This window comes from Encephalitozoon hellem, chromosome IV (assembly GCF_000277815.2).
Source record: "Encephalitozoon hellem ATCC 50504 chromosome IV, complete sequence".
Lineage (NCBI taxonomy): Eukaryota > Fungi > Microsporidia > Unikaryonidae > Encephalitozoon > Encephalitozoon hellem.
This window is the reverse complement of record NC_018471.1, coordinates 47,543-64,982: the sequence shown is the minus strand read 5'-3', so window position 1 is coordinate 64,982 and position 17,440 is coordinate 47,543. Positions and strand designations below refer to the sequence as shown.

General features: G+C 43.5%; 18 protein-coding genes and 1 non-coding gene across 19 annotated transcripts; 11 read left to right on the top strand and 8 right to left on the bottom strand.

Moving 5' to 3' along the window:
• Nucleotides 1-24: 24 nt before the first annotated feature.
• On the top strand, nucleotides 25-732 carry EHEL_040580 (Rab11-like GTPase; the record flags this gene model as incomplete). Its single annotated transcript, XM_003887041.1, has 1 exon — nucleotides 25-732. The coding sequence occupies one exon, from the start codon at nucleotides 25-27 to the stop codon at nucleotides 730-732; it is 708 nt and encodes a 235-aa protein (XP_003887090.1).
• Nucleotides 707-1,612, bottom strand: EHEL_040570 (putative dolichol kinase; the record flags this gene model as incomplete). Its single annotated transcript, XM_003887040.1, has 1 exon — nucleotides 707-1,612. One exon carries the CDS (start codon nucleotides 1,610-1,612, stop codon nucleotides 707-709), a length of 906 nt encoding a protein of 301 aa, XP_003887089.1.
• Nucleotides 1,613-1,711: 99 nt separating this feature from the next.
• EHEL_040560 (putative lipase) lies at nucleotides 1,712-2,596 on the top strand (the record flags this gene model as incomplete). Its single annotated transcript, XM_003887039.1, has 1 exon — nucleotides 1,712-2,596. The coding sequence occupies one exon, from the start codon at nucleotides 1,712-1,714 to the stop codon at nucleotides 2,594-2,596; it is 885 nt and encodes a 294-aa protein (XP_003887088.1).
• Nucleotides 2,597-2,617: 21 nt separating this feature from the next.
• Nucleotides 2,618-2,968, bottom strand: EHEL_040550 (uncharacterized protein; the record flags this gene model as incomplete). The annotated part of the gene is made up of 1 exon (XM_003887038.1): nucleotides 2,618-2,968. One exon carries the CDS (start codon nucleotides 2,966-2,968, stop codon nucleotides 2,618-2,620), a length of 351 nt encoding a protein of 116 aa, XP_003887087.1.
• An 88-nt stretch (nucleotides 2,969-3,056) lies between these two features.
• On the bottom strand, nucleotides 3,057-3,527 carry EHEL_040540 (40S ribosomal protein S11; the record flags this gene model as incomplete). Its single annotated transcript, XM_003887037.1, has 1 exon — nucleotides 3,057-3,527. The coding sequence occupies one exon, from the start codon at nucleotides 3,525-3,527 to the stop codon at nucleotides 3,057-3,059; it is 471 nt and encodes a 156-aa protein (XP_003887086.1).
• A 177-nt stretch (nucleotides 3,528-3,704) lies between these two features.
• EHEL_040530 (ubiquitin-conjugating enzyme E2) lies at nucleotides 3,705-4,223 on the top strand (the record flags this gene model as incomplete). Its single annotated transcript, XM_003887036.1, has 1 exon — nucleotides 3,705-4,223. The coding sequence occupies one exon, from the start codon at nucleotides 3,705-3,707 to the stop codon at nucleotides 4,221-4,223; it is 519 nt and encodes a 172-aa protein (XP_003887085.1).
• A 96-nt stretch (nucleotides 4,224-4,319) lies between these two features.
• EHEL_040520 (putative methyltransferase) lies at nucleotides 4,320-5,417 on the top strand (the record flags this gene model as incomplete). Its single annotated transcript, XM_003887035.1, has 1 exon — nucleotides 4,320-5,417. The coding sequence occupies one exon, from the start codon at nucleotides 4,320-4,322 to the stop codon at nucleotides 5,415-5,417; it is 1,098 nt and encodes a 365-aa protein (XP_003887084.1).
• Nucleotides 5,418-5,538: 121 nt separating this feature from the next.
• On the top strand, nucleotides 5,539-6,279 carry EHEL_040510 (uncharacterized protein; the record flags this gene model as incomplete). The annotated part of the gene is made up of 1 exon (XM_003887034.1): nucleotides 5,539-6,279. The coding sequence occupies one exon, from the start codon at nucleotides 5,539-5,541 to the stop codon at nucleotides 6,277-6,279; it is 741 nt and encodes a 246-aa protein (XP_003887083.1).
• Nucleotides 6,280-6,400: 121 nt separating this feature from the next.
• EHEL_040500 (X-prolyl aminopeptidase) lies at nucleotides 6,401-8,164 on the bottom strand (the record flags this gene model as incomplete). Its single annotated transcript, XM_003887033.1, has 1 exon — nucleotides 6,401-8,164. The coding sequence occupies one exon, from the start codon at nucleotides 8,162-8,164 to the stop codon at nucleotides 6,401-6,403; it is 1,764 nt and encodes a 587-aa protein (XP_003887082.1).
• A 208-nt stretch (nucleotides 8,165-8,372) lies between these two features.
• Nucleotides 8,373-9,905, bottom strand: EHEL_040490 (lysyl-tRNA synthetase; the record flags this gene model as incomplete). Its single annotated transcript, XM_003887032.1, has 1 exon — nucleotides 8,373-9,905. The coding sequence occupies one exon, from the start codon at nucleotides 9,903-9,905 to the stop codon at nucleotides 8,373-8,375; it is 1,533 nt and encodes a 510-aa protein (XP_003887081.1).
• Nucleotides 9,906-9,946: 41 nt separating this feature from the next.
• On the top strand, nucleotides 9,947-10,519 carry EHEL_040480 (uncharacterized protein; the record flags this gene model as incomplete). Its single annotated transcript, XM_003887031.1, has 1 exon — nucleotides 9,947-10,519. One exon carries the CDS (start codon nucleotides 9,947-9,949, stop codon nucleotides 10,517-10,519), a length of 573 nt encoding a protein of 190 aa, XP_003887080.1.
• Nucleotides 10,520-10,530: 11 nt separating this feature from the next.
• EHEL_040475 (uncharacterized protein) lies at nucleotides 10,531-10,812 on the bottom strand (the record flags this gene model as incomplete). The annotated part of the gene is made up of 1 exon (XM_059743494.1): nucleotides 10,531-10,812. One exon carries the CDS (start codon nucleotides 10,810-10,812, stop codon nucleotides 10,531-10,533), a length of 282 nt encoding a protein of 93 aa, XP_059599477.1.
• Nucleotides 10,813-10,875: 63 nt separating this feature from the next.
• On the top strand, nucleotides 10,876-11,835 carry EHEL_040470 (uridine diphosphate-N-acetylglucosamine transporter; the record flags this gene model as incomplete). Its single annotated transcript, XM_003887030.1, has 1 exon — nucleotides 10,876-11,835. One exon carries the CDS (start codon nucleotides 10,876-10,878, stop codon nucleotides 11,833-11,835), a length of 960 nt encoding a protein of 319 aa, XP_003887079.1.
• A 127-nt stretch (nucleotides 11,836-11,962) lies between these two features.
• EHEL_040465 lies at nucleotides 11,963-12,028 on the top strand. Its single transcript, XR_009467974.1, has one exon. It is a non-coding gene; the product is annotated as a small nucleolar RNA SNORD46 (small nucleolar RNA).
• Nucleotides 12,029-12,074: 46 nt separating this feature from the next.
• Nucleotides 12,075-13,085, top strand: EHEL_040460 (uncharacterized protein; the record flags this gene model as incomplete). The annotated part of the gene is made up of 1 exon (XM_003887029.1): nucleotides 12,075-13,085. One exon carries the CDS (start codon nucleotides 12,075-12,077, stop codon nucleotides 13,083-13,085), a length of 1,011 nt encoding a protein of 336 aa, XP_003887078.1.
• Nucleotides 13,086-13,246: 161 nt separating this feature from the next.
• Nucleotides 13,247-14,083, top strand: EHEL_040450 (putative RNA-binding protein; the record flags this gene model as incomplete). Its single annotated transcript, XM_003887028.1, has 1 exon — nucleotides 13,247-14,083. One exon carries the CDS (start codon nucleotides 13,247-13,249, stop codon nucleotides 14,081-14,083), a length of 837 nt encoding a protein of 278 aa, XP_003887077.1.
• Nucleotides 14,084-14,164: 81 nt separating this feature from the next.
• EHEL_040440 (uncharacterized protein) lies at nucleotides 14,165-14,584 on the top strand (the record flags this gene model as incomplete). Its single annotated transcript, XM_003887027.1, has 1 exon — nucleotides 14,165-14,584. One exon carries the CDS (start codon nucleotides 14,165-14,167, stop codon nucleotides 14,582-14,584), a length of 420 nt encoding a protein of 139 aa, XP_003887076.1.
• A 38-nt stretch (nucleotides 14,585-14,622) lies between these two features.
• On the bottom strand, nucleotides 14,623-16,857 carry EHEL_040430 (E3 ubiquitin-protein ligase; the record flags this gene model as incomplete). The annotated part of the gene is made up of 1 exon (XM_003887026.1): nucleotides 14,623-16,857. One exon carries the CDS (start codon nucleotides 16,855-16,857, stop codon nucleotides 14,623-14,625), a length of 2,235 nt encoding a protein of 744 aa, XP_003887075.1.
• Nucleotides 16,858-16,971: 114 nt separating this feature from the next.
• EHEL_040420 (uncharacterized protein) lies at nucleotides 16,972-17,339 on the bottom strand (the record flags this gene model as incomplete). The annotated part of the gene is made up of 2 exons (XM_003887025.1): nucleotides 16,972-17,145; nucleotides 17,169-17,339. The coding sequence occupies 2 exons, from the start codon at nucleotides 17,337-17,339 to the stop codon at nucleotides 16,972-16,974; spliced, it is 345 nt and encodes a 114-aa protein (XP_003887074.1).
• Nucleotides 17,340-17,440: the final 101 nt, after the last annotated feature.

Genomic DNA, 17,440 nt, shown 5'->3' with positions numbered 1-17,440 from the left:
TGCATTTATCCTTTCTTATGATGGATGGAGGAATGTTTTGGGTGTGGTTTTAGATATCTTGATATTATAAATCCTAGATGTTTATTTGGCATGCCTGGAATCACAAAGGGAGAGAATTTTGATTACCTGTTCAAGATAGTTCTGATAGGAGACTCGGCAGTCGGAAAAACAAACCTTCTGTCGAAGCTAACAAGGAACGAGTTCCACAAGGACTCAAAGGCAACGATCGGCGTTGAATTCGGCACGATCACATTCAAGATCGGGGAGGATGTCGTGAAAGCACAGATATGGGATACGGCAGGCCAGGAAAGATACCAGGCCATTGTTCAAGCATACTACAGAGGGACATCGGGTGCCGTCATTGTCTATGATATCACAAACAAAGACAGTCTCAAAAAGGCCACTGGCCTGTGGCTGAAACAACTTAGAGACTTTTCTCCGAGTGAAATTCCGATAGTGCTCATCGGGAACAAGAAAGACTTGGAGGACGATAGAGCAGTTGATACACAGAAAGGAAAAGACGAGGCTGTTGCAAACGAGTTGTCATTCTTCGAGACATCTGCACTAACGGGAGAAAATGTCCGGGAGGCATTTCTTGAGCTTGCCAAGACGATTCATAAGAAGGTGAAGGCCCAGAAAGCTTCTGTAGGAAAGAAACGCCTCAAGAGCGTGGAGTTTAGGAGAGAGAGCTTGAAAGAGGTAAAACCTACCCCCAAGAAAGGTTGCTGCTAGGCCTGAGCTTTTTCAATACCTGGAAGTATAAAACTGCAGAGAATGGAATGACTATGTTATCGTTAATTGGAATGAGATACTCTACAATTCCCATGAACACGAAGAATAGAGCCATGTCAACCCTTCTGTAGAGAACGAAATAAACCATCATTCCCGATGCCACTCCTCCTATTGCCCCTTCAATCGACTTCTCTGTCTTTCCTAGCCATCCCCCGACAATTGAGGCTGCTGAGTCCTGAAAACAGATAGAAATCAAGGTGGAGACATACTCCGCATGCCGTATAAATAGTCTTGGATATATGCAGGAAGACAGAAGATAGACGTGGGAAAGTACAATTCTTCCGCTGTCGTTTTTGCTGAGGTAAGGGCTGAGCAGAGAGTTGATGTACTTACACGATGATAGAAGGCTCATGGTGAGAAGCAGCCCCTCCCCAAGTAGCAACGACACCTCATATTCTTTATAGAACACCAGGAATGCAAAGAAGTGGAAGGTCTTCCTTTTGAGATTTGTCCAAGATGTCCTGAATAGGAGGATTTGGATTAGAAGACAGCCTAATGATATTCCCGATATCTTTGCGAAGGCATGAGGGTCTTTTCTTATCTCATCCATAGTCCGAAGAGTGTATTTGGGGATGTTAATTATTTGTAAACATTCCGATACCTTTTCAAGCAATGGCTTACATGGATCTGAAGCAATTGCATATCTTACTGCTATAAGTGGAGATCCGATTTGTATCCTTTGTTCCGCACACTTGAGTATCACCGTTGCTATCCACCCCTCCAGGACCTGTGGAGCATCTCTGTACAATTCTAATGCAACCGCTTCTATCATGACATCGACAATGTCCAATAGAGCGATATGCCATGAGCTACTTTTCATAGAACCCAAGGGAAGAAAGAAACAGATATTAGAGTAATTTTTTGGAACGATGAAACAGGTTATATAAACAGGAGATGTTTGGGGTTTGTCTTCCTTATCATGGTTCTACACTTCTTACAGAGATCCCTATACGACGCATATGGCAGTGCTCGAAGCACTTTCCACTCTTTTAGGCAGACCCTGGAAAGTGATACTGCTAGCACAGATGTAGCCCAAGAGCATGTTTTAGGCTTCATGGATAGAGTCCATCTTATGGAGCTCATTGAAATGGCTTCGAATGCATACCACACCCATGATCTGGACACTGTACTTGCCAGATTTGGGTATGATGGAGATGGAGTACGAGCAAAAGCCTTTAGGTACAATGGGAGGGTGGTCATTGCATTCAAGGGGACAACGCTCTCGGTGATGGGTGTAGGAATAGGAAAAACCTCCAGAAAAGATAAGCTCCTGGATAGGATCCTGTACTCCATATGTAAAGACAAGGGATGCGAAGAAGAAAAGATCAGAGAGTTCGAAAGCATCGGGTACTTCAGCGATGCCTTGAAGATAGTCGACTCTATAAAGAAGATGTACCACGAAGACAAGCCGATTCTTGTTGGCCATTCTCTTGGAGGAACAATTGCATCGCTGCTTGGAATCAGGAACAGCTTGCCTGTGATTGCTTTTTCCTCTCCTGGAGATGCACACATAGCAAGCATTCTTGGGCTCTACGATATAGAAAAACACTACAGCAATATTGTGCATGTTGGGATGTGCAATGACGTTGTGTTCAGAGGAGAGTGTAACAGGCCATACAGCCCCTGTAATATCCTTGGATATAGCATAGAAACAAGATGCCATATTGGAAGGTCCTTGTGCATACAGGATGGAGGGTGGGACAGCCTTATATACCACCCCATAGATGTTATGAAGGCAAAGATCACATTGTCGGAAGAAATAGTACTAATTGAAGACAACAAGAATACAAACTGTGTTTATTAGGCCGTTATGCACCCGGGCGTTCTATTCTGTATCCATTCCTAACTCTTCGTGAATATCCTTGGCTGTTGTTTGTCTCAGACTAGCTATTCTACCAATAAGCTCCTGCCCGATGTCCTTTATCTCATTATAACTGTTCAGAAGAAGTATGAATCTCTTAATTTCTTTATCTATGTTCTTTATGTCCAAACAGTCAGCCAGCTCGTGATTGGCTTTTTTCCATAGCTCAGTCTCAACAGTCTTGAGGTCCTTGGAAAGGTAATAGAAGCCGTCCTCAACTTCATCAATGAAGTCCTGCTCAACAAGGAAATCAAAGTTCAGTATCCTATCTTTGTGTATCACCTCCTCTTTTTCCCAGTCGTTTAATAGTTTCATGAGCCCTTAATGCCCATGGCCTGTGGAAAAGATATTTGCCACTAATGCTAACAAACAGATGCCTAACTAAATACGCAATAAAGCTTTATTAGATACTCTCAAGAAGCTTGAATGTGCCTGGTAGGGCCTTCTTAGTATATCCCAAGACAACCGACGACTTTGTCTTGGAGAGCGGCCTTGTCTCTCCACACATAACAGTATCCCCGACACTGATCATTCCTTCAAAGCAAGGAGACATGTGAACAGAAAAGTTCGTGTGCCTTCTCGAGTACCTCTTGTACTTCTTACTGTAGTGGACATAGTTGACAACAACAACAATAGTCTTCTCAGCCTTCATCTTCTTGACAACCCCCTTGAAAATCCTTCCTCTAACATTGACGTCACCTGTGAACGGGCATTTCTTATCAATGTACTGGCGGGTGTAGGCAGTTTCCGGTGCCTTGAACCCGCAGACCTCTGCACGAACCCTTCTCTCAGGTCGCTCTGCATCCGATGCGTATGGCTTGATGTACACACCTGTCTGCCTCGGGAAAACCTTCAGCTTCTTTGCTTCCTCCATTCAGGGTGAAAATTTTGGCAAATATTTGTCAAGGCCATCTCTGGCCATGGAAAGGTGTTCCGATGCCCGTGCCTGTATGCGCGGCAGGAGGCTTCATGTGTCTTGCTAGTCAAACGGTCTTGCATTGTGAATCCGAAACTATATAAACCATTAAGATTTCAAACCCAAGAAAACAACATGGCAAACAAGGGAGGCTTTTCAAAAGGACTTCTTCTCAAGGACTACAAAAGAATCCAAGAAAATCCCAACGAGTATTACAGTGTCGGGCTGGTTGACGGCGACATATACACATGGGAAGTCTTGATCTTCGGTCCAAGGGCGACGCCATACGAAAATGGAATTTTCAAAGGGCGGATGGTATTTCCCACCGACTACCCAAGCTCTCCTCCAAAGTTTCGGTTTTGCTCGAAGATGTGGCATCCAAACATAGATGAAAACGGAAATGTCTGCATATCGATATTGCACAACCCTGGAGAGGACGAGTATGGATATGAGTCCCTAGGAGATAGATGGCTTCCTGTGAGGACTCCCGAGAGTGTGATACTAAGCATAATAACACTCCTTACATCGCCGAATTGCGAAAGCCCTGCCAACGTGGATGCAGCACAGCATCTAAGGGAGAACGAGAAGGAGTACAAAAGAAAGGTGATGGAGCTCACTGCAATGACCCTTGACATTTACGACAAGGAGGGATAAGCCCATTCACCGAAGATAACCGATAAATAAATGTTTTTATTCGACCGGGCGGCATTCTCCTTTGATAGAACGACTTTGCGGATAGAGCCCTTCGGAATGAGTTTCAGGGATGAAATGAAGTCTGTGCTCCGCCTGAAGGCATTGGGAACAAGCAATAAGGAAGCCTCAGAGTGTATCCAGAGGATCAGGGGATCAATAAGGAAAGTTCCTCGCATTCCGTCAATAATCAAAGCCAAAAAGAGGTACAGTACGTTCAGAGTTTTAACAAATACTGGCCACGATCTTCTCATTCTAGTAAACGAAGATCTCCTGGGCGAAGAAAGCTCGCTTATTGATGTGGAGCTTGAGCTGTGCTACGAATACTTTACTTACAACGAAGTTCTTAAGAAAGTATTGCCCAAGGAAGTCCAGACGCCCTCTTCTTTTGAGATTGTCGGATCTATAGTCCATCTGAATTTAGATGAGGAGCAGATTAAGTATAAAGATATAATTGGACAAGTTGTGCATGACAAGACGGGCAGAACAGTGATAACAAAGATCGGGCAGATATCAAATGAGTACAGGTCGTTTGATTTGGAGGTAATAGGGGGTGAGCCTGTGCTAGAGACTGTTCATAAGGAGGGCAACGTTCTTTTCTACATAGATTACAGAAATGTATACTGGTGCTCAAAGCTTCAGAATGAAAGGCTTGATCTTGTCCGAAAGCTCATGGAGGGAGATGTTCTGTGCGATCCTTTTTGTGGAGTGGGGCCTGTATCTCTAGCTGCATTGAAGAAGGGATGCAGGGTCTATTCAAACGACCTGAATCCGCATGCAATTGGTTGCTTGAAAAAGTCCATGAAGATCAATAAGCTTGACTCTAGAAACATCGAGGTCTTCAACCTTCCTGCAAGCGAGTTCCTTGAGAAAATGACTGGAAGGAAGATAGACCATTTCTTCTTGAACCTTCCCGAGCACAGCTTGGACTATCTCAGAAAGATCAGTACTTGGAACGGCGACTCCCGGGTCCATTGCTATTTCTTCTGCAGAAGCAATGAAGATGTGTACCAGTACATATTTTCGAGGATCGGTCTACAGCTGAGTCCTGGGATGGTAAAGATGGTGAGGAAGGTGTCGCCATCCAAATGGATGTACAAGCTCGAGACGTGCTGCACCCTTCTTAGGAGAGGGTTTGGTCTGTGCTGCAATCTCTGAGCCACTTTCCAAGAGGTTAGTCTGCGGCTATTCCCATTTATACAGCGGGTTTTAGGATCTACCAATGGAGACGGGCTACCCCTTTGAAAAAAATAAAAAGAAAAATAGAAAAAGGATGTGAATGGATGTGAGGGAAGGAGAGGAGGACTTTGTAAATTCTCAAACACAGGAAAGAACCAACGCACTGAAGTTCTTAAAAGTACTGATTGTGATGGAAGGGTTCCTGAAAGTCCTCAAGATCTTAATCAGCTGTGCCGTGCTCTTTCTCACAAGAAACGAAAAGTGTGAAGTTCCCTTGAAGCTTTTTCTGCTAGTATACATGGTGATAACGATAGCAAAGTTTGGGATATTCATGTCGAAGAATCTCCCGTTCTTTAGGATTAACAGAATACCAGAATACAGAGAGAACACAGACATAACCCTGTTTTCCAACTTCATAGAGGCCCTTCTTTTATTTTGGTACCTTATTGGATTTAACTGGATCCAGGAATGCGAGAACTGTAGTGTTGCAAATCCTCTGCTATACTACACGACTGTTGTGTTTGTCGGGCTTGGATTTGTAGCCTTCATTGCTCCTCTCATAGCCATTGTTTTGCTGCTGTTCCTTATAACATTTGTAAAGCCAAAACTTCAGGAGGTGATGTACAAGGACCAGAGCGATGTTTCCGATGACACTTACCATTGCGCGATATGCTTTGACAATTATATTCCCGGAATCAAACTGAAGCTTCTTCCGTGTGGACATCACTTCCACCAGGAATGCATAGACGAGTGGCTAGATCTAAAGGATACCTGTCCTCTTTGTAAAAGAAACATCAATTTACTTTACGACCTGATTGACCCTCCCGAGTATGATGTTTGATTAGTTATTCTCCTTGAACTAATTAGTGTATTTTCCCTATCAATAGGAATCGAAGAGGTTCCTGAGCATTGACATTGTTAAATAAATCCTTAGATAAGCTTCGTCTTGGAGGAAACAGCATTTATTTCTTAATGGGCATTGTGTTCTCCATCAGGTATCTGTACCCAACCTTTCTTCTCATGAGCGGCTCCAATGCAGATCTTATTTCTTCATTGATTCTGTTCAGATGATCCACTTCCTCTTCAGACATCATCGAAATGTCTATAAGCTTAAGATGATACGGAACAAGTGTCAGGTTGGCTATCTCGTAGAATTTGTCATCAATGTTTTTCAGATATACAAGGTTCTCAATCCTTATTCCATATTCTCCTTCCTTATAGAACCCGGGCTCAATTGAGAATACCTGTCCAGGCTTTAGAGTTTGGTCGCCTGAGTAAGAGATGGTTGGTGGAGACTCGTGTACACATAGAAAGTGGCCTACCCCGTGCCCAGTAGCATGCCCATAGTCTTCCATCACATTCCATAGATCAATCCTTGATAGCGAATCCAAAACTGAAGACTGCATATTGGACTTGAATTTCATCCTCATCGACCTTAGCTGCCCCTTGAGAACGCGGGTATAGCTTTTCTTCTCCTCGGCAGTCGGTTCTCCAAAATGAAGGGTCCGCGTGGTATCCGTGGTCCCAAACATGTATTGTGACCCGCTGTCAATCAGAATAACCTCACCTCTTGATACCTTTCTATCACCTGCCTTATGGTGCACAATCGCCCCGTTAGGCCCTCCACCAACGATCGACTCAAAGCTGGCTTGAACGTATCCAGAAAATCGACTCTTGATCTCTTCTAGCCTTTCCCCAATTGCCTTCTCAGATATCCCCTTATCAAGATTTAGATCTATCCACTCAAACAGCTCCACAAGAGCCATCCCATCAAATACATAGGACAAACGGAATCCCTCAATCTCTATTTCTGCCTTCTGGGACTGGAGAAGCCTCAGCTTGTCGCAATACTCCACATCCCCAAACAGATCTTTGACATATGCATTACAACTTCCAGAAATAATAACCCTACCCTTAATCTCTGCCGCATGCCTCTCAAAGTCATCATAAGGATAAATATCCACCCCCTCCATTCGGATGTCCTTCTCGTTAGTAAACAGCTTTGCAAAGTCCTTCGACAAAATTGCATATGAGTAGAACACGGGGTTGTAAAGGATATCAGATCCCCTCAGATTGAATACCCATGCTATTGTATCAAGCTCGGTGATCACTAATGTCTGGCCTTCCTCAAGAATCGACCTCACTTCCTTTAGCTTATCTTCAAATGTTTTTCCAACAACACTTACGTCTTCATCAATCATCTTCCTCCCTAGTAAATCCTTGTGCTCAGGGTCCTCGCATAGCTCTGCAAGTTCCATTTGGTATTTCTGAAGCCTCTTTTCCTCAATGCTGTACACCCTGTTAAAAGTTCTCAGAGGCCTGTCTTTCCATATGATATCTACTAGATCATCATCAAAGGGCTTCAAGCTTATTCCTCGAGACTCAAGCTTATTCTTTAGATCCTCATATCTTTGAGATCGAATAAACTTCTTGCATATGCCAACCTGTTTGCATTTACACACCTTCCCGATATACTCATCTATCCCCTCGTCTTCCTCCATCTTCTTAAGCTTGTATTTCTTAGATTGGTTCATTGCCTGGATGTAATATCTCGAGTCTGTGTACAGGACAGGGTGTTCACAGGTTATGGCTATTCCATTTGACCCAGAAAACCCAGTTAAGAACTCCAACCTTTTGTCTCCTTCACCTATATATTCGTTCAGGTGCTCATCAGAGGTAAATGTAAGGTATCCATCCACCTCATGCTCCTTCATCAGCTTCAGCATCTCATCCACATTGCTGTTCTCCTCTGCCACAGTACTTTTACCCGCCACATTCTCATTCAAGCTAGTGCTTGCACAGTCAAATCCAATCAAAGTCATAAAAAAGATAGTGCTTATAACTTTCGTAGGGGCTTTCTTAAACCTCATTTTAAGATATTTTCAGGGCTCACCTCATTTCATTATTTACAATACCCAAAATAGAAGAACACCTTTATTCAGGCCTCATCGTTGGAAAGAAAATCACATCCCTTATATTTGCCGCATTGGTCAAATACATTATGAGTCTGTCAATCCCCAGTCCCCATCCTGCAGTAGGTGGAAGCCCATACTCAAGTGCCGTGCAGAAGTCTTCGTCGTTCATCATCGCCTCATCATCCCCAGCATTCAGATCTTGTGCTTGCTGAATAAACCTCTCCCTCTGTTCAAAGGGATTGTTCAGCTCCGTGTAAGCATTGCACACCTCCTTACAGTTGATGAACAATTCAAACCTCTCAGTAAGGCCAGGCTTTGATCTGTGGTTCTTAGCTAACGGAGACATTGCTATGGGATAGTCCTTGATGAACGTTGGATTCACACATTGAGGCTCAATCACATGCCCAATCAGCTTGTCGAGCACCCTTGTCAGTGTACGAGGTTTCTCAACATGTATTCCCTCCTTCTCACAGGCACCCAGGAGTTTCTCCAGGGCCTCAGGTGTATCAAGAGTCTCTCCACTGAGGTCCAATCCAAGGCGGCTGTTGAGCTCCTCAATAATGCTAATCACCCGGAAGGGTCTCTTGAATGATATCTCCACAGGCTCAGACTTCTCTTCCCTCTTCTTGGGGCTGTACACTATAGTGTCCGTTCCAAACATCTTTTTAACTAGCCCACTCATCAATTCCTCGGTCATCTCCATGAGATCGTTGTAATCCCCATACGCCATGTAGAACTCGCAAGACGTAAACTCAGGGTTGTGGGTAAGGTCAATCCCTTCATTCCTGAACTGCTTTCCTATCTCATACACCCTATCGAGACCCCCAACAACAAGCTTCTTCAAGTAGAGCTCGGGGGACACCCTCATGTAAAGATCCAGCTTAAGCTCATTGTGGTGCGTAATAAAGGGCTTTGCAGCAGCACCCCCAGGAATCAAGTTCATCATCGGCGTCTCAACCTCTAGGAACCCTCTTGAGTCAAGGAACTCCCTGATGTATCTAATTATTTGTGTTCTCTTCTCGAACCTTTCCCTCGACTCCTTATTTATTAAGAGATCGATGTACCTTCTCCTGTAGATAGTCTCTGCATCCTTCAGCCCAAAATGCTCTGTAGGAATCGTTCTGAGACATGGAGAAAGAACAGTCACGTCACTAACAAACACAGAGGGCTCCAGGGTCTTTGTCCTCCCAGGATTCCCAACAAACCCTACTATATCCCCTCTCTTCAGGAATTTGACCACCTGGTCTTTCCCCACCTCCTTGGCATCTATTACCAATTGAAGGCTTTCTCCACAAGAAGCAACCATGAAGAAACAGAACCTGGCATGAAGCCTCATACTCATTATCCTCCCAGCAGATCTAACAACATCCTCGGCAACAAACTGGTCTCCCCTTTTTCCTATCATTCCGATGATCTCCCCAAAGCTGTGAGACACCTCAAACTTATTGGGATACATGTTTGTGCCCTGCTTGAGCTCATTCTTCACAGCACTGGCTCTCTGGACGTAGAAGTCCTCCTCTGAAAGCTCAACCTCACTATTATTTTTGACCATTTGGGGCCTTCATTTTGACACAATTTAACCCATGGAGATAAATGAATAGAAAAGTATACAAAAAGAATAAAAAAGTTGTGAAGCTTCTCGCAAAGATAGGATACAGGGTCCCCTACCAAGTGATCGTCGAGTGCGACTTTGTTGCCGAAATGAACAAAAGCCTTCTGGGGCTAAGACATGTAAACGACCTGTTCAGATCTCAGCCAAAGCTCTTTGTAACAAAGTGTGTCTATAAGAAGCTCAAGGAGATAGGAAGGGATCACAAGAAAGGAATTGCAAGGTATTTGGAGATATTGCATTGCGACCATAAGGAGGTAAGAGAGCCATTGAGCTGTTTAAGAAGAGTCATGAGGAAGTCGAACAAAAACCACTACATTCTGGCCAGCAATTGCCCGGAGATAACCGATCTCATTGGAACAGAAAGGAAGATTCCTGTGGTCACATGCAGAAGAGGAACGCTAGTAATAAGCGCAGACCTTCAAGGGATCCCCATGTACAGTGGATTCAAGACAGAGGCAGATGAGGAGGAGCTCAATAGACTAGAAGCATTGTTTTCAGAAGAAGCGAAGTCTCGGGAAGAAAATACAGGCGTGAATAGCGAACCATTAAATTAACTTTATTCTAATCATTTGGTGTTAGAAAGGCCTTTTTGTTCCACCTGGTCCTTTCCCTCGAGCCTTTTACATAACCCTATGGTCTCTACGGACAGCTTAAACCTTGAGAGTATCGAATTCAGAGACTTTCCCAGATCCCTTGCATTGTTTGCAGAAACATCTACAACCAGACATCTGTCCTCGTAGACATATTTCTCAGACGGCCTGCAGACATCTCCCTCCTCACTCGAAATTGCTGCTGCAACCATCTTTGGGTCTTCACACGGTAATCTCAAAGAGGCCTTGAACTCCATGGGCAGAAGGCTAACAAATTTTGATGCAATACTTTTTGATTTGCAGAGACCTCCCTGAAGCCAATGGGAACTTTGAACAAGCATATCAGTTTGGCACTCCATGTTGTGGGGATATATGCATTCTTTTTAGTATTTGGTGTCTACGGTGAAAAGCTAACAACAACAACATACAGTGGCCGAAAGTATGAGTCTGCCTTGTTTCCGCTAATTCTTCAAAGCCTAGGAGGCATTGTAGTGGGGAGAATAATGATGTGCCTTAGCAAGGAGACGGAGAAGGTTCACAGCAGAAGGGTGCTGCTCCATTATGCTTGCCTGGCATCTTTAAGCCTAACATCTTCCCAGCTGGGATACATCTCGCTTAGATATCTCAGCTATCCAACCCTGATCATTGCAAAATCCTGCAAGCTGCTTCCGATTGCCTTGATGAATTTTCTGATATACAGAAGGACCCTGAGTTGCAGAAAGTATCTGTCTCTGGGACTAATATCTCTGTCTGTCCTCTCTTTCTCGTTCTTCGATAAAAGAAGCACATCAACATCCGGATTTAGCATCATAGGGATCCTGATTCTTGTCACAAGCCTCCTTGCTGATGGAATCATAAACTCAGGCCAAGACCATTTGTTCCGGACATTCAAGATCTCATCCTTCCAGATGATGTACTACACCAATCTATTTCGGTTCCTTATATCCTTCACAATAATCCTCTTAACAGACAACTTGAAGTACTCAATTGGATTTATAAAGTCCACTCCCGAGGTTGTACCAGATTTATTCCTATATTCAACATTCAACATACTAGGCCAGATTGTGATATACTCAATGGTTCGATCCCATGGATCCATAACCCTCACCACAGTCAACCTTACAAGAAAGATGTTTTCGATCTTCCTGTCACTAATTGTGTTTGGACATAAGATCGAGAAGGTTCAGGCACTTTCAATACTCGGCGTGCTGGGGTCGATAGCACTGGAAATGGCAGACTCCAAAAGCCGGGGGGAAGCCAAAAAAGAAAAGGGTGTTTGAGGCATGCCACCCAAAATAAATCTTTTAGCTGTCACAGTTTTACAAGTCTATATATGCCTGCATACACCTCTGTTATTGCGGCAGAAAATGAGTCCCAAGTTATCAAATAAATTTTTTCATAGCCCTGATGCTTCGTGATGAGACACTAAACAGCATTCTATAATGCATATTGTCATAGTTACTCTGAAAGCATCTACTTTCTAATGTCTGATTTAATCTTTTCTCTACAGCCCATTTCCATGAAGCCCAGCACATACCTAAAGAAGCTTCTGAAGGTGGATGTTTCTCCTGATTCCCCTTATTCCGAGATCGAGATAGGCCTGTCGAACTTGAAGAAGATAGTGAGGTCTACCTCGCAGAAGGAAGTGATAAGAGGGGGAGTTCGGAAGATGTTCCTACTATTCCATTCAAAGAACTGGATTGCAAAATCTCTGGCCTTGAGGTACCTTGCAAAGATCAGCAAGCATGTGGATGAGGCAGACACGAACATTCTTCATATGTTCTACTCCACAGACCCAAGGATCAATGATCTGGCTGTAAAGTATGTGGATATATTCTCAAGGTTTTTTAAGGATAACGACATCATATTTTACCATGTGCATAGATCAAAGAGTAAATATCGCAAGGATGCCATTCAGGCGCTGATTTCCCAGTCTCCAAGATACAGGGCTTATGAAAAAGATTGTGAGGCTGGAAATGATTTGGATCTGTTTGAAAACATTAGAAGGAATGTGCCTGAGGAATACTTTGGAAGGCTTGCCTTGCCTAAGCTTGTAGAGCTGTCTTCCATGTATCCTTGCTTGATAAAATATTTCAAGTTTACTAGGAAATTTCTTATGGAAGAAGTAAGAAAGACTGGCAGATATCCGCCACATGTTCTGCGCCGTCTCGAAACCCTTCTGGAGATTGAAACGGGAGGGGAGACGATGTGGGATGAGTTTCTTCGGTGTCTAAGATGCATGAGGCACGGAAGATTTGAAAGGTCCATCAAAATGTTAGAAAGGCTTTTGAATCTTGAGATAAGCAAGGAGTACAAAATAATCTTCTACATATTCAGAAGGAAAATGGCCGAGTGCCTGGGCTCTATAAACGAAATGAATAAGAAGAATCCCCAGATACTGATTTCAAGCAGGTTTGAGGCTGAGATAAGTGGGGTTTCGCGGAACGGAGTTTATAGAATACTTCTGAAGTTTTTCAAGGACGGAAGGAAATGCATGTCCATTGACGGAAAGAAGACTGAAGATGCCTAGACTAAAAACATCTAGTATAAGGGATGTACTATCTGGATGCCGGAGAGGCCTTAGAACAAGACTGTGGTGCTTGGGAAGGTGCTATCTGGCGACACCATTGAGGCCGTACGAAAACGGAAGCGGGGTTTTGTTGATGAAATAATCAAGATGCAGGACCCCATATGGAGCATAGTGTAAAGTTTTCTGAGACGGACTTTAAGCACGAGTTTGTAGAAGTAAGTTCTGAGTCTGTGATGTATCCGAAGTACAGAGAAAAGTACATTGAACAGACACAGAAATATATTGTGAAGGCACTGGAGGGGAAGAAGATATCATGCAACATTGATTTAGAGAAGAGAATTATTGACGTGGCGACGAACAAGAGCACAAGGGATCCGTTTATATTTATCAAGGCGGTTAACTTTGTCAAGCTTGTGAGCCGGGGGGTTGGAGTTGAAGAGGCGATGAAAGTGCTGGAGGACGAATACTTTTGTGAAGTGATTGATATAAAGAGGCTAGCAAGCTCTGACAAGGTGTTTGAAAAGAGAAGAGACAGACTAATAGGGCCCAAGGAGATGACACTGAAGGCCATCCAGATTCTGACGAAGTGCTATGTTCTTGTACATGGCAAGACTGTAAGTATTATCGGGAGCTTCAAAGGTATTGAGGAGGTGAAGAAGATTGTGATTGATTGCATGAACAACATTCATCCGATGTACCAGATTAAAAAGCTTGTGGAAAAAAGAAAGCTGGAGGGAGACAAGACCAAGGAGGGAGAGGATTGGAGCCGATTCCTTCCGGAGATCAAGAAGAGCAACAAAAAGTCGAAGAAGAAGATTGTTGGAAGACCGAGCGGGGGCATGCCCTCTGATATACCAAAGAGAAAGGAAGACATTGAGATGGAGACAGGAGAGTACTTTACCGACGGAGATTTTGATTCTGGAAAAAAGGAAAACGGTGGAGAAAAGAAGAAAAGGAAGAAGGAGGATGCAGAGAAGTACGTTGCGCCTGAAGAATGACTCAAAAGGACGCTTTGTTATTCCTATTGGGGCCTATTTATATATACAAGAGTTTTGTTTTGCCAAGAGATTTCTTTGCACATGGAAAACAAAAATTCCTACTCTGAGGAGGCTGGCAAGGCTAATGCCTGGAGGCACAAGATGGTGTTTGTGAGGATTGAGAGAAAGGGTACACCATTGAGCAGGAAGAGTAATAAACCTATTTATGAGTATTGTGTGTTGAACAACAAGGTGACTTTGCTTATGGACAAAGAGCAGGACAAGATACTTTATGAGTGCAAGAGAATGTCAGGGATATGTCCTGAAGAAGAAAAGGAGTTTAAGGTGGGATTAGGGGAGGACGAAGCCTCATTTCTCAGAAAGCTTCCCTGGAGGCCCTACTGTAGCGGTCTTAGAAAGAACATAAAGAAGAAGGCATACACGGCAGGGAAACATAGAACGATTGATCCTGCGACAAACTTAGATTTCAGCAGTGACGAATCCGAGGAAACCTTTTTTTGAAGATGAATGGAAAGGTGCAAAAATAATTTATTTTCAGTTCAGAGTAGGAAGAATCCTGCTGTTAGTTCCAGGGCGGTTTCGAGCTTTTTCTCCAGCTTGCTCTTAGATGAATATTCAGGAAGCAGGAGTGTATTAAAGCACGTTTGCGAAGAAGGAAGCCTGTCTGTATCACATCCATTTTTCATTATGACAAGCTTCAACGATGCAGGGCCTGAAACAGGTATCCTGTCATTTCCCGTGATGAATTGAAGAAGTTTCTTTCTTTTCTTCCTGTTGAATCCTTCGAATATTTCCCAGAAGTAGAGAATGATGGGGGAATCCTCTCTGTATCCAGAATACGTAGCAGAGGATCTTATTGCCTTGATATCAAATGTATTTGACCCCATCATTATCTTCTCAAGCTCCTTTGGGTCAAGATACATCATCTTGTCTCTATCTATTATGGAATAGAATCCCTTTTGAATGGCTTCGAACTGAGGCTTTACAAGGGTGTCTGTATGGAATTCGATGTACTTCTCAATAAACAGCCTCATGTTTTCCGATGTTAGCCTTATATTCTTCCCGTTCTTCACAAGAGGATATACTCTCGTGGCCCCATCAACATTGTGCTCGGCAACAAACCGTAGGTCTAGTCCGTTTATTTCATCTTTTGACAATCTTCTCAGATTCCTCAGCGATGTAGCTATTCCAGAGGATATCTCCCTCAGGTCATCGAGAGTTGGTCTTCTGCCAAGGAGCTTCTTGAAAAACAAGCTTGGGAAAGGAATGTTAAGGACAACATTATTGTAGAGTGCTATGGCAATTATTCTTCCAATGGCTTCATACTCCTCTTCATCTCCCTCGTGCGGCCTGATCCAGATTCTATTTTCTGTGTGTTCAAATAGTCTTCCATCCTCCTTTATCTCTTGGCTCAATAGCTGGAAGTACTCTTTTCTTATCCCTCCAGAGTCCACCCCCTCCTCGTTTCTGAATGTGGTCCTAAGCTGCTTTCTTGCATTCAACGGATTCATCCTCTTGAATATCTCAATACTGTCTCTATATACTGTTTCTCTGTTCACAGTGATAAACAGATACGGATCCACATGCCCCTCAAACAGAGATTTGAAAAACGAGTCCTGCAGAGAGGTCTTCATCATGTCATTGTTTTCATACTTGATAAGCTCAGCTTTGATGTGCACCGGAAGGATAAAGGGGAAGTTGAGGGGTGTCTTCGACTTTGCTCTGAAGTGCTTAAACTCCTCACGAAAGTTCATGCGGGTGCAAAAGGATGCCAAATAGAATCTTTTATAGCTAAGTATCCCGCACTCCTCGTTTATAAGGTAGAGCAAATGCAATATGCTCAGTAGGTTATCAACTCTCTTGCTTTCTCTGTTGTCAGCAGTCTCTTCGGAGTTGAGAATTCCTGCTATATTATCTACAAGCATAGAAAGATCAAGCTTTGTAAATCTGGGCAGGTATATGCAGACAGGATGGTCTCCCCTCGAGCCTATCTTTTCCCCCTTACATGTAATTCCCTCGCTGAGCGAATTCTTCTTGAGCATCTCACTGTACAACCCACGGATGTTGTGGAATATCTTGTATAAAATCGGGTAGTACACTTCCTCGACATCACCATATTTACTTATTGAGCAATAAATTCTAATAATGACCATTCCAAGAGTAAGGTGTAGTGAGTCTTCGTATTTCTTGAGTAATAGCTGAAGCACGCCAATAAGGATATATCTATCCTCCGCAGTGACGCCATCCTTCCCAGATATTAGTGTACAAATGGAGTGGTCAAGCCTGGTTGCACCGTCAAACTCATCTTTCATCTCGTTGATTTTCAGGCATCCAAATCTGTTTCCAGTCTTGCTCTTGAATGAGGGAATGCTTTTTTTCCTAAACCTCCTCCTAGCCCATTCAACAGACTGCATTCCATTCTTCTCCAGCTTTATGCCCTCCTCGTTCTTGATGCAAAGTATTGATGTTTCGCTTCTACTTCCAGACCTGCTCTCTTCAGAAGATGTATTTCTTCTCGACCCCATCTTGCTTAGGCAAAAGAAGAAATCTAGGAATACATTTCCATTTCTGCCAAAGTTTACATGAGAGGCACGGTCCATGGTTTTGCATATGTTTTCACACAAAAACACGTCTCCGTATTTCGAAAGCAGCTCTGACAGCTCCTCGGCAGCCTCGTTTCCTAGTCCAGATCGACAGAATATTTTGTGGCAGGGAACTTTGTCACAGGTTCCCGTCAACTGCCGTCTATACTTATCCTTGAGGCATGGGCTCATATCGATAGGGGATTTGTTTTAGCCTTAATATACAACCATCCTGAAGTCCCTTTCTTTGCTGTAAAAGGAGCCTCTAAGGAGGCAATAAGGGCCTCCCTTTATTGCATAAAATCACTAGAATAGCTTGAATCTTCTGAGGTACTCGGCGGTATCTGCTACCTGGCTCTTTCTGTAGGGCCTCAGAGATATGCATGTGGCTATGTTTTCCGGTTCCTCAACCCAAACAGTATGGTCGATATTTTTTGAAACAAGATGGCCTACTATCTCTTCTACATCCTCCTCTTTTATCTGAAATTAAATCATCCACTTACCTTGAGGATTATCTTTGTCATATGCCCTGCACTCTTTAGATACTCTACTGTGTCAGGATGATCTCTGTATCTTTCAATGGAATAAACACTCGAGTGGCAGGCTTGAGCAATTAGGGCGCCTCTCGAGAAATTCAAATCGCCTCTGAGCAGAATGTATTGCACAATAGCCATTTTAAGGGCCAATAAATCCTATGGGTACTACTGCCATCTCACGAAATGCGGATATACCCTCGGGATCCCCTGGCATCAATCAAGATGCTACTTTTGGAAAC